This window comes from Haliotis cracherodii, unplaced genomic scaffold (assembly GCF_022045235.1).
Source record: "Haliotis cracherodii isolate W230 unplaced genomic scaffold, xgHalCrac1.p SCAF_13, whole genome shotgun sequence".
Lineage (NCBI taxonomy): Eukaryota > Metazoa > Mollusca > Gastropoda > Lepetellida > Haliotidae > Haliotis > Haliotis cracherodii.
This window is the reverse complement of record NW_027266268.1, coordinates 29541965-29555577: the sequence shown is the minus strand read 5'-3', so window position 1 is coordinate 29555577 and position 13613 is coordinate 29541965. Positions and strand designations below refer to the sequence as shown.

At 37.0% G+C, this 13613-nt stretch overlaps 1 protein-coding gene across 1 annotated transcript in view; it reads right to left on the bottom strand.

Moving 5' to 3' along the window:
• Positions 1–13613, bottom strand: part of LOC139459828 (LIM/homeobox protein Lhx9-like) — a 66372-nt gene that overhangs the window by 7700 nt on the left and 45059 nt on the right. Inside the window, exon 4 of the mRNA XM_071241525.1 lies at positions 965–1179. Within this exon, the coding sequence (XP_071097626.1) occupies positions 965–1179 (215 nt within the window). The remainder of the gene's footprint in view (positions 1–964; positions 1180–13613) is intronic.

The following is a 13613-nucleotide window of genomic DNA, read 5'->3' as shown; positions in this document are numbered from 1 at the left end:
ACATTCTCCTACCTCTTCCATTCATCGGGTACGTGGAGGACTGGATAGATGTAAAATGATACTCGGTAAACAGTAAAATTTACACTGGGTAAACGAACCCGGATTCTCCCTAGCCTGTGTGGTCCATGGCAACGGGGGACAAATGGGCCTCTTTTCCCCCTTTTTGACAATAACGTCAGTTTTTGGTCGCTTTTGCACGTCTTGTTTAGGGAACTTAGTGGGCCCGTTGCCTGCCTACACTTGTGTTGCTGTCATGTGTGTCTGTTCACAAAGCTATCAAGTGGAATATAAATAGCAAGCCTGTTTATTGAATTTTGAACAAATACTTGGCGATAAACTTGAGGTTCATTGAATTTCAATGAGTATCAAATTTGAAAAATCTCAGCGTTAACCTGTAACGTATGCTCCTTGTAGGAAAATCTATTAAACCATGCTATGGGTAACGATATACTCGTTGAGATGGTTTGAATTGGATCCGGACATCGTTTTGGATGTTTATCTAATCTAGTTTGAGTGGGATATCAATATTATTCATCAGCCTATTTTATTTTTATAAAACCCACGATGCTGTCAATCATGTTGTACAGAACAGCGAGGGATATTGCTCTGCGTATATTTATTATGTTAATTCGCATTACCATACATTTAATTGATATTAATAATTCGGAACATATACATATGAAAAAGTAAATGAAAATTAGATTAATGAAAGAAGGAACGACTGAATATAGACTGAGTCGGATAAATGAATTAATGATCGCAGTTTGTTCAATAAATAATAATAACGCCAATAATAATAATAATAATAATAATAATAATAATAATAATAATAATAATAACATGCATGTAGATGAATAAACAAGCCCATAATTTGATTTGATAAACAACTGTACAAACTGATCGATACAACAAATACAATTGAACAGACTGATCAATTGTAATGATCAAAAATCCAATAACATACCTGTAAAACACGTTTGGAGAGACCCGTTTTCTGAGCTAGTTGTTTTAAATCTTTTGCGTCAGGGTTATGATTTAGCGCAAAGTAGGATTTCATCGTCCGCAGCTGATGATGTTTAAATGACGTCCGCACCCTCTTCTGTCGGGGGGTCTGATGCTGGTACCCCTCCCGGTCGAGCACTTCACCTGGCCTGTCAGGGTTTTCACCAGGGCCAAGACCTGTAACAATAAAACATTCTTTTTAATCACAAAATAAAATGATCACGTTCAGTAATACCAAAGCAGTTTAAGGAAATATGATATCGATATACCAAATTTACAGAACCAAGACCTATACAAATGGCAAAATATTTTAAACGTTATTTTTAAAAAAGTAATCACGTTCAGATACACTAAAGTAGCAAAATGAAATATCGATTTAACGAATTGTCTAATGCCGAGCCATGGTAAATAAACTTATTGCTTCTACAAATAGCTATCTACGGTTAAGTCGAACTGTTTCTAAAATAACGTGAAATTCGCCATGCCAAGAGTGACTGTTGATGGGATTTGATAGGAACCTAAGATGGCTAGACATTAATTATCATTATCATTCAATAATTTCAAGTTCGGAGAATGGCTAAACTCTGAGGTTACCATCGGCTTAAGCATGTATTTAACTCCGAAATACTGGCCAAATCATCGTTGAGCACTGGCTCACTAATTTATACAACCATTGTTAATGTAATGAGAATTTCAACAGGGTCAGCGTTTTATGAGTTGCGAATCTGAAACGTTGAAACATTTCGCAGTTGTAACGTGACGGACATAAGACTAGCATATGGGAATATGGTGACTATTAACAAATATGTTTGAATTATAGTACGAGTCTGCAACACACAAGTAGTTTCAGGAAGTGTGTAGGCAAAGGTATGTACTGCAGAGAAGGTAACAACATTATAGTATCGTGTAGGACGAACGCATACGGACCGGAATCACGTACGAATGTCATGGCTCCTGGGACTCTACAAGTGACCATACGGCGCGTCCCAATCATTTTGTCAATTCTTAATATTTTATTTACATATTGAAAGATATATTTCAACGCCACCTAACGTCATCATTATGGGGGAAATGTGAATTATCCCGGCATGCAACGGTGCGAGCCCCGACACAGGGAAAGATACTAATAAATTGACGACTATTTTTCTTTCATTCATGAATTCACGACCCGCGGAGTCACAAATGCACGAAAAAGTTTCAAAGTCACGCCTTCTTACGAGATGATACCTGCACCGACCAAAGCAACGAGGCCACTTATGAAACCGAAAAAAATATAACAGGGTTTGGTTGTCAGATCGCCTTCTCACAATCGTGCGGGATAAGGATTGAAAGCTCAATTAATGACTGTAACAGGATAGTCAAATCAAGTTGTACGGCGAATAGCATTTCCTAATTAGCCCTTCAGCGCAAACTCGACTGGTCACGAGATAGCTGCAGTCATTCATTCATAAATCTGATACCGGAAGAATTCAACTGAAAACGGTGTATCGAATTAAGATACTGTTTCCAGTCAACTAGTTCACGTTTTGTCAAGATAATCGGGACATGCTCCGAGAATTTATGGAATAATTATACTTTTTGTGTTGACGTATTTGTCAGTTTACATTTATCACCTGTTGCTTTAGCAAATACCGTCGCTGAGAACGTTTATCTTTATAATAATAGAAGAAAAGTAGCACACAGTGTAAATAGTGTCAGTATGTTTCGTAATAAGTCAGGGAAAAGTGAGTAAGCGAATTAATCAACACGAATATTTTATATCATTAAAGTGTATCAACAATATCAATAACACTTATTCAATGAATGAATATTAAATCCTATGGATAAAATCTGCCTTTTCCTATCAATCAATCCTCAGCGTCAAAATGCCTTGGATCACAAAATTATAACTCAAGGAAACGAAATATGAATAAACAGAGGTCGGTGAAGAAGTCCTTGGTTGGTAGCTGTGGCAATCAATCATTGCTTCAGCGTCATCAATCATCATTAATTCTAGCATATTTCTCTTTTGCGGCTCCGTAATCGGGAGTATTTCAGAAAAATCAATACTAGCGTTAGAATACTGATAGCAAGATTTGTTTATTACATACCCTTGGCAATGAACACATTAATTCCGTTTGAAAGCATAATTTTGTCTTCAGATAATGTACAGCTTCAAACAATTATGCATTTTAAAAGTATATCTGATTTCATACCCGGGTACAGATTTTTTATTTTTTATTTTACTGAAATACAATTCATATTTGAGTGGTTTATTTCGATGCAAACTTCATAGATTTGAATATGGTTGTGAATACTTATTTCATTCACACAATACTTTTATTTCGTTTGTCAAATATGTAGCAAGAAGTATGTTTTAATATAATTTCTCAAAGGAACGAATATACAGGTAATGTTTCATTCTCTATTTCTACAATAACTAATTATGAAATACATACTTCAATGAATATATTTCAATTAACCGTACAAACCAACTGAACAATTGCGTTAGTCTCACAACAATAAAAAGGGAAATTTGTTTGTTTCATTATTAGAATTTAGTGTCCAAAGAGTTTAATAATTTACGGTACAAATTATTATGCACATGAAGTTGACACAATTAAGAAAAATAGAATCAACAAAATTCATTTCAACCAATGCAAATCCGGCTTTTCACAGACATTTTGTGTTGACAGAAATACTTCTTGCGAACTTCTGAAAACAAACCCCTATAATCACTAAACCGTGATTTCGGAAATGGAGTACTGCTCTTACTCAAAGACAATAGGAACAAGATGAGAATCAGCCGTACAAATAAAAACAAGACACCGGGAAGAAAACGGAATCGCCGTTTAGCTAAAATCGTTAAAAGGTTCAGTGCATTCATGATTTTCTTCTAATTTGGCGTTTCCTGTTTCGCTAAGAAGCGTGGTCTGGATCCGTGTCTTTCAAACCCAAATTTACTGTGGTCGGGGAGAGATTTCAACGGAAGGAATTTTTCCCCCGGCAAGAGAAATATTAAATTGAGCTAATAAGTCCCGAAACGCATCCGAGTCCGCGACTAAAGCCAGGATAATATTTGTAATCCCTCTGGGTTCCTACAAAAGTGATTGACGGTTTAGGATGCGGAATGACTTTGCACCGACATGGAAATGTCTTTGAAAAAAACGGAATATTTGGTCCATTCTTGATTCGAAGATTTTATGAATTCTCCCCAAATACACAGGTGTGCTGGGTATTTGTTTATTTTGATAAGAAGAAAACATCTTTAGAGAATTCCTAAGCAGTCCGACTTGCTACCAAGTTTTCGAGTTACCTTAGAAAAAAGGGAGAAACTGTCTTTATTTAGAATTAATAATTTTGTTGTTGACAGGAAATCTAAGAATAAGGTATAAAGAGTAAACTAAAGTTTAGGGAGATTGCACTCACAGTTAAAAAAACAACAACAAATAAAACAATATTCTCTACTGGGCAAATAATGTCTGCTACGCTGTATTTACAGTTATGCTTATAACAGTAACCTGATTGAGTTCTCCTTGCGGCAACTGTATATAATTGCTATTCGATATCACTGGACATAAATTTGTTAACTCCTCGCGAAGACAGAAGTCTGAGAAATAAATAATACTTCATATATATGTTACCATGACAACTGATAAATGAATACTGTTTTTCTGCCACAAATCGATAATTTTATCTTCTTCTTGTCGTCTGATGAATATTTTCGTTGACTTGACAAACACGCTTTGAAAGACAATACACTCGATCTTTTGATGGAAGAATTCGTGCTGTTTTGGACTACTGCTAGGCAAGTCTAGTATTCATCAGTTATTGTGTACATTTATCTCATAGATCGATAAGAGTTAACTCCTTTAACATCATTACGTTATGAATATATAACACGGACACGCCAAGACTTAATTAATGACAACAACAACAACAAATAATAATAATAATAATAATAATAATAATAATAATAATAATAATAATAATAATAACCAGCCTGACTGTGCCAGGATCACCCAAACCCTCTTTGCTACGTTTTTATTTTAATCTGTAAATAATAAATACATTGAACAGCTCCCTTGTGAAATTATTAAGTAAAAGAGAACTACGAAATCGTTTGTTTATATAATTGTTTCCAAACAGATATTTTTTTCAATTATGCTGTAAGGTAACCGTGAATAAACGCTGAAAGTGGTATTTTTCCACATTTATAATGTTTTTAAATGGAGATTAGAAATGTCAGGAACAACTAATTGAGGAACTTCTATCTACTGAAGCGATAAAACCAAAGCCACAGTATTTACATTGGAAGGGATGAACATGGTTTTAACCTGCATGATAAGCGTTGTTTTATGATTTCAAGACATACCCGTTGGATCAACTCAAATGTTTTCTCAATTTCTTTAAATTCATTGTAAACGTAACTGAAAAAAACACCCCAGCAGCCGTCAAATATAATCCTCAAATATCGCGTAAAAAATGGTTAAAACATTTCACCAAATGTATTTGTATCTCAAGTGGGCGATTTGTATAACATGGAGTAAACATGCGTTGACATTGATGAATACAATATATAAACAAACATTAAACGTCTGAAACGAAGATATACTTATATTTTCTTAACCAACATACGGTATCAGTGACGATTTTGAAATAGGTTTTTGGGTTATCGCTGGGGTCAAAGTATTAAGTCATCCTGCGTTTTCCGCTAATCCCACAGGTGTTGCATATGTGAATGAAAGCAAAACCTGTTAAAATATATTCGAAAAATGAAAGACTTTAATTTAATTGTTACAGTTGTGTAATTACGAAGTTCATTTAGGATTGTTATTGAAGTATTCGTTTCTGTCCCTGAATGCATAGGGATAAAACCCCGAATTCACACCTGATACTCATTGATGAAGGAGTAAGCATATACTCCGAAACGATGTGTTCCTCATTATAAAGAAGTTGACATCCACAAATTCTCTCTCTTGCGGTTTCAAAGCCTAGAAATTGGCAAAAAAACTGAAGTTGCGCTTTGTTGCCAAAAAAATGTCAAGATCATCAAAATCATTGCTATATATTTGAAAAGACATCTATCCGTTTAATATATTCTTAATATTGTACAGAGATAGTATAACATTCCCATCTGTCCATGAGCAGAAACTTTTCATATGTATGGTCCTCATGGCCACGTAGCCTTTGATTCCGAATAAACTTCTTCCTCTATTAAATATGCCATAACTTTTAATATTTGATATTAGTTGGCGGATAAAAATGCTTTGGACATGCCGATAGAGCTTCGAGAACAATACATTATAATTCACTGGTCCTTCATATTAACATATCCCGCGTGCAACAGATTTCATACTCTTCACCAAATGAAATCTCTTTCACATGTACCTTGAAACGCCTAAACACAGGTTCTCATTTACCATGCGGCACACGTGTATATTTTCCAAGAAATAGGTATGACCTCATTATTTCTAGCTCGCTAGGCTTGTTATAACCCAATATTTGTAAACTGAACTGCCACAAGAATAAGCTCAGTCGGTCATGTGAAATAAACATGCGACAGGTTGAAATGAACCACGCTGTCTCTTAAAAGATAGAAGACATATAGTGTTATTAAGTAGTGTTTATGAAGGCATTGATAGAAACAGAGCTTTGTTTTAATGTCGGCAGTTGACACTTAATGTAAACATTCTATTTTTCGTTTCGTGACATTTCGGGCGGTGTTACCTCACATGTGCAACACGTGCATGGCCGGCCAATAGAGCATGTTTTGCACGTGCGCGTTTTATCTCGCGGTATGGTAGACATTTTTATCTAGCCCTTTTGAAAGCACCGAATTTTTAGATATGAACTTTCACGTCAACAAAGAATTCCCTTTCCGCACATTTGCATTGTAAGTGGAACAAGTTCAAAATAGAATAAGTTGTTTTTTCCATCTATCTATAAAGCACTCTTCGAATTCTCGTATTTGTTTTACATATTTTGATATTTGCATATTTGATCAGAGTTCTTTATTATTGTTTTTTGTTTGTATATATTCATCTCGATTTCCCCGTTAGTTGAACCGTTCGATTTTTTAATATCTTGAAATACTTTCAATGTTTACCCCTGTCGTTATCTCAGCGAGGAATTCATCGTGGGTTTGATAAATGAAACGAGAGGACGTCTCGGCATTTAAGAAAATAGTCCCAAACTAACAAACTGTACACAGTTACTCTCAGTTTTAGCATGAAGTGGACACATTTAAAAAACAAAAACAAAACTGATCATCGAAATGCGTTCGAAATTGACAACAAACGTTATGAGAGAAGAGAGACGTTGTACATTTCAGGACGTAACACGCCCATTTTTTTCTCACCCTTCCCTTGAAAATAAACATTCCTGTCTAAAAATAAGAAATACTGCACAGGACAAATAAAACGATCCACGATCTCTGCAGAAAGTATTTTCAAACAAAACTGTTAAAGGTTTATGTTTAATGTTCGATTATTCGAAAACCGTAGCGTGTGATGTGTAACGCTCGGGATAATATTATGGTGGCAGTATTTGTTGTTTCAATACATTGATCAAGGGGGTTCTTGTCTGTAAGATCAAACACTCGCCAACATTTGCCCTCCATTCCATATACGCAATATCACCAAGAACTGCAAGTAATTGTAGCGTTCATAGGTAGCAATTATTTCTACCTTATTTTGATTGCATTTACAGACTGGAGACATTACTTAATCATCATTTTTAGTGCTAGTATGGTCAATGCATTAATGCACTGTTGCACATATACTATATATGCCAATCTGCTTGAAATTCGCACACGAGTGAGGAGGTTTAACGTTGCTTTGCCATGTATTTCAGTGACACAATGGAAATAAAAAGTCAAAAAAGGTTGAAATTATGTGACGTGTTCATTCAAACGATGACACAAACTTATGCAGTTTTATATATAACTATATTAAACAGTCCTGACATAATCTGAATCTGTGTCAGATGTCTGTTTTTGTGTCTGATGTCTGCATGTCTGTAACCACACACCATTCTTGTATCCATTTGTTCAACGACCAGTATGACGCAGTTACCCTGTTTCCGTGTAGGTATATTCCTGATGACGACACTATTGCTCACGACTGTCCGGGAGAAGTCGGCGTTTGTCTGATTGTCTGTCTGCGACTTCATGTCTGTACCATGTCTTAATGTGTGGTGTCTGTTCACCATCCCCCACATTGCTTGACAACGGTATAAGGATCTATACCGAAACGTCGCCTTTACAGCAAATAAAGAAGTTGTTATCCATAAAATGTCTCTACTTTGTCATCCGACAACTTCTAAGTAATGCCTGTCAAACAATTCACCTCACATTAAATCCACACCAGTTAAACAACCTACATATCTGTATCTGTATATCTGTATATCTGTTTAGGCATGATTTAAGTTAGAAATTAAACTTGAACCCTATTAAGGACACTGTAAGATAAAAAAAACCCGTACCCACTTCACCAAGCTTATAAAGGCTGAGTGATCACAGGCTATAACTTGAACTGGGTAGAACAAGACCACCTACACCTTTGGAAAAACATCTCTGTGATCACTGCTCAGTCCTCGAAGATGAAGAACACCATCTAATGTCTTGTTGTAAATATTCAGATGTAAGGCACTCTCTGTTTAATTCTCTTTTCTTAAAACATAATTATTTTGAAAGCCTTGACATCACAGAAATATTTAGTCTACTTTTTTTTCAAATAGTGAAGCAGGTAGCATAGAAATAATCTGCTATCATGTATACAACTTCAAATGAATCTAAAGAACTTATTATAGATCATCCAGGGTCATAACGTAATATTTTGCATTAATACTTTGTGTTGTTATCCTGACTTGTTTATCCAACCCCGATTCGTTGACTTTACGGCCGATGTGACTCAGGTGCAATATTGCTAACTGTGACGAATTACAAGAAGTAAACAAACATATATCTTTCAATGGATCATCTGTACCTTATGTATCTGTTTATATAGTTTGTAGAATATTGTCACTGTTTTTTTTTGGAACGTTTGCGCAATAACATCTCGTATCTTGTTTTTCATTTTTATAAATTACTTCATTGTCACAGTGTCATTATATAAAATATGTGACACTTAGAATAACTCTCTCTTTCTTCTTCTTCTTCTTCTTCTTCTTCTTCTTTTGCATCTTCATATTCTACATCTTCTTCTGTATTTTCTACCGGACTCTACCTTCATAACCATAGCCTTCAAACGTCCCTTGCGATATGCCTCAAACATTTCGCAAATCTTATAGGATATAAATTTAACTATGTAATTTGTAAAAACTCTTAAATCCACAAGCTCCAAAAGTAACGAAATGGTATCAGGACGATAGCAAATTGAGGCTCCCTCGTCGCGTACACGATACAACGAAGCAGGATAGCCAAATGGAAAGATAGTGAAGACATTTCTCCTTCCATAGAAGGGGGGCGCACTCGGCCACCTATCCCCGTAATCTGCCAGCCACATGGCGCGAAGGGGGGCTCAACTTCGGCAATAACAGTCAGCGAGAGCCACATGATCAGCGGAGGAATGAAAATGTTTATTTTGGACATCCGAATGCCGTGAACTAACGGAGAACCATTTCCCAATAAACGTCGCATCATTGGGACGACAGTCACTCGGGTTCCCCCGGCTTGGAACTCGGTGGGGAGGGGGTCTGCGCAGACCCAGGGGATTCCCACACTTTGGGGTCTTGGGGTGATAAGCGTCGGGTGTGAGGGGGTGGGGTAGGAGGGGTAGTGGAAATTTAGATGAGTGTTACTGATCTGTCACTCGATTCACCACTGACTTCTGTACCAGCGGGGTCCGGGGGTGGGGGAATGTGTGTGTGTGTGTGTGTGTGTGTGTGTGTGTGTGTGTGTGTCCCAGGGGGATTCTCAGTGATTGAGGTACAAATGTATGTGCAAGACGATTTATATGTGTTGATTTGATGGGAGGTGAAAGAGTAATTGAATGATCAATTATATAAAAAACGAAAATGGTCTTGCCAAGGTTACTGCCAAAGAGATTTTAATTATATAATACACCTCACAAAGTTTTATCACAGTAGTTCCGTATTTCACCGCGACAGTCGAGAAGGTGACACACTGACACACTCAGACGGACATTAATACAATATATGCGGTCGTGGGGATTCATAAGTTGTGACCAAATAAATAATGTGACATTTAAAACATTTAGATATCACACCACACTATTACTATCAGTCCAATCTTCTACGGTACTCGCAATCTTGTGAATTCAAAATGGCGGCGACGTATCGTCTGCTAGTGATCGTCTCATTGATAAATGCGCTACCCCGCTGGGCTAAAGAGGCATTTTGTCGAAAATTAGATTAACTGTTCAAACTATTTGCTCTGCAAGGTGCAAGATTTCACAGAATCAAATAAACACAGATCTCAGATGGACAGGGTTGGTTAACAGCTAAATCAGCAGGGATTGTGGGGCCTATTTCCGATGATCATCTAAAACCAATAAGAAAATTTGTAACAGTCGTCAGGCGGTGGTTATCAATGATAAAAAGATGTTCAGCTGTCAAATATGATATGAGTGAGAGGACAGTGTTGGCTGACAGAGGCGCTGGGAAATATGGCTTGATTATATCATATACAAATAAAGTCCGATTGTACGGATTTGCAGATGTAGAATAGAATAGAATAGAATAGAATAGAATAGAATAGAATAGAATAGAATAGAATAGAATAGAATAGAATAGAATAGAATAGAATAGAATAGAATAGAATAGAATAGAATAGAATAGGACGCCCTCATGAGGCAGGGTACAAGCGTCGTACAAGCGCCTGTTTATGTCTTACAAACAGAACAGAACAGAACAGAACTGAACAGAATAGAATAGCACAAGACGCCCTCATGAGGCAGAGTACAAGCATAGTACACGCGCTTGTTTATGTCAAATAAATATCCTATAAATTTATTCAATTTTGAATTGTTTTTTTAACCATTGAGTTGGAGAATGTTTCAAAGAGATAAGATAACTGCTCTGTGATATAAATGTCGTCCCGTAAACTTATCATGAACTTGTATAAACACCGATACTTAATTTGTAAATCCTATTGAGAGAACTATGATGTGTTAAATGAATTCTTAATTTGGTTTCAATGATGCATCGCTATTTATTCATCTAATTTAAAAAAAAAATATTTGTGGAGAATTTACAGATCTATCAAACATAGTTGCACGTGTTTAAATCAATAGTCTTTGCACATGTGTGACGTTTGCAATTTGCCAGTTTTGCAATATGTATCTTTAAAAAAATATTATGATAACGAAATCTAATCAGGTTAGCGAAAATACGTCAAACAGTATCAATGGCGTACAATGGCGCACAATGCCACATGTGCTTGATTTAAAAAACAACCTTCCGGAAGTTAAACAGGAAAGGGAAATAACTCTGTTTCACAGTCACACGGGAAGGGAAGTAACTCTGAACTTCCTTCCAGCTATCACCTGTAAGAGAATTGATATTAAAGAGATTAAAGCTCGACATCTGTTTGACCTATGATCTGCGTGGATCAGCTGGTACCGATACACCAATCACACATGATGACCCCACTCGTCCTTTTCACAGCTCATTTATATACCAGAGCTAAAGTTGCTTATATTTTCCCCCGTCTGTAAAAAGTGTGTAAAACAAACGGCTTTGAATTTAAGCAACAACGACGATTGTATATTTCTATAAAACAGACATGAAACAAATTGACGTGCGAGTGTTTGTTGGCCGTATCTGCGCGTACCTGATGGTAGCGGGGATATATGCCGTTTGTTGACGAAAATCTTTAGCCTATGTATATATCGCAGTGCTACCTTTACACAACACGAGGGAGCAGTGTGCGAGGATGTGTTGATCTCCTTCTGTGGCCTAGGCTATGGGTAAAGAGAGTGCAGGTTCTTCGTAATCGATGGCGCTCTTTAGGGAAAACTTGAGATAATAAACATAAAAATCCATTTAGCCCATACGCGCCAGTTACTAAATACATACGTAGATGATATTCCTGTAATTTACCACAAAACGGTATCTCATTCGAATCAGACATTTTACTGCCATTCGATTTATACCGAACTGGGGTAAAGAAATCTGATTTTAATGAAACTGGACTTAATAAATGTTCATCTCATCGTTAGCGGAACAATCTCCTTAATATTAATTTATGCCTTTGTCATAACTGATTACAGTTGTTTCACATGTATATATTCAATTAGATCACAAAAATGATATAGATTTATATATAAGAATACAATTATACATATTTTTGTGTAATGTTTATTCAGTTTTTAAAAAAACAACAATTCCACTTGGCATGATATATTAGATATTATAATTGAGATTGATAATTTTGATTATTATTGAAAATATTTCAACACTTTCGCATAGAAAGACGTTTTTGCGAACACTTGAAAAACAGTTCACTTTTTCTGACGTATGTAGGCCTTTACAGTAAAAAATATCAAACAAACATGGTCAATTGATAAGGTGCCTTGCCTAGGGTTTAGCCGATACTTATATCTTTCCGTTCCAGGTGAAAAACATCGGACAAAAACTCTTACAGACACCAGCAAGAAGCCTGCGAAATGTTCCGCTTGCACTTGGAATTTGCAGAAGTCTAACTGTGGGATTCTGAGTGCCATGGTTTTGAGCTGAGATCAGCAGGAAGGCTTCGTGGGGACTTATCAAGTATTTAGCCTGCCAACACATCAACTCAACCGTGAATATTAGACCAAAAACAAACACCCTCTCATGTTTCCACAATATCCGAGCTCTGATCATGACCCATTTTAACATGCCCGTGGAATACTCGTTTCGCTATACCTTTTTATGAATTTGGAATGAAAAATACGTTGTTTTTTATGATTACGTAATCTGTTATTGTGGTTTCATATACATGTCCCGACTGACGAAAAAAAGATATACCTAAGTCATACTAGGATGCGATGGGGGATGTTTGGACGGGGGTGGGGGTGGGGGTGGGGTGGTCGTAGTGCGGCTGTGGTTTGGGTGAGGGTGAGGGTGAGGGTGAGGGTGAGGGTGAGGGTGAGGTTTGCCAACAACGAAGCAATGGCTGTAACACTTTTATACACCAATACACTCCACCCTGCCCACACTACCATCCCCACACTCTCACCCAACGTATACCCACACCTATAATCCACCCCTCCCCTCCTCCTTCCCTATCCACACTCTCACCCTACACACCTCCAGGACACCCCTCCAACCCTACCATACTCACCCCACCCCCACCCACCCTTCATATATACCCACACCTACACTCCACCCCTCACACACCCACGCCCTACCCCTACACCCCCAAATTCCAACACCTACACCCCCACCCCCCACCACAACTCCGACCAAACGCCAGCATCCCTTCTCCAGCAAGCATTTATATCTTTCTATATATTTAGCATACGATTCACAATTTCTCTTTATCACATTAAATATTTACACATAAGAGACGAGCCACAAACACTGATATGGTTCAAAATGAAGCACGTGTGAATGGTATCTGTACATTCCATCATCGTAGTGTTCCCCCATAAATCTGTCACTTGTCACCACTACCCGCTGGAGCCGTT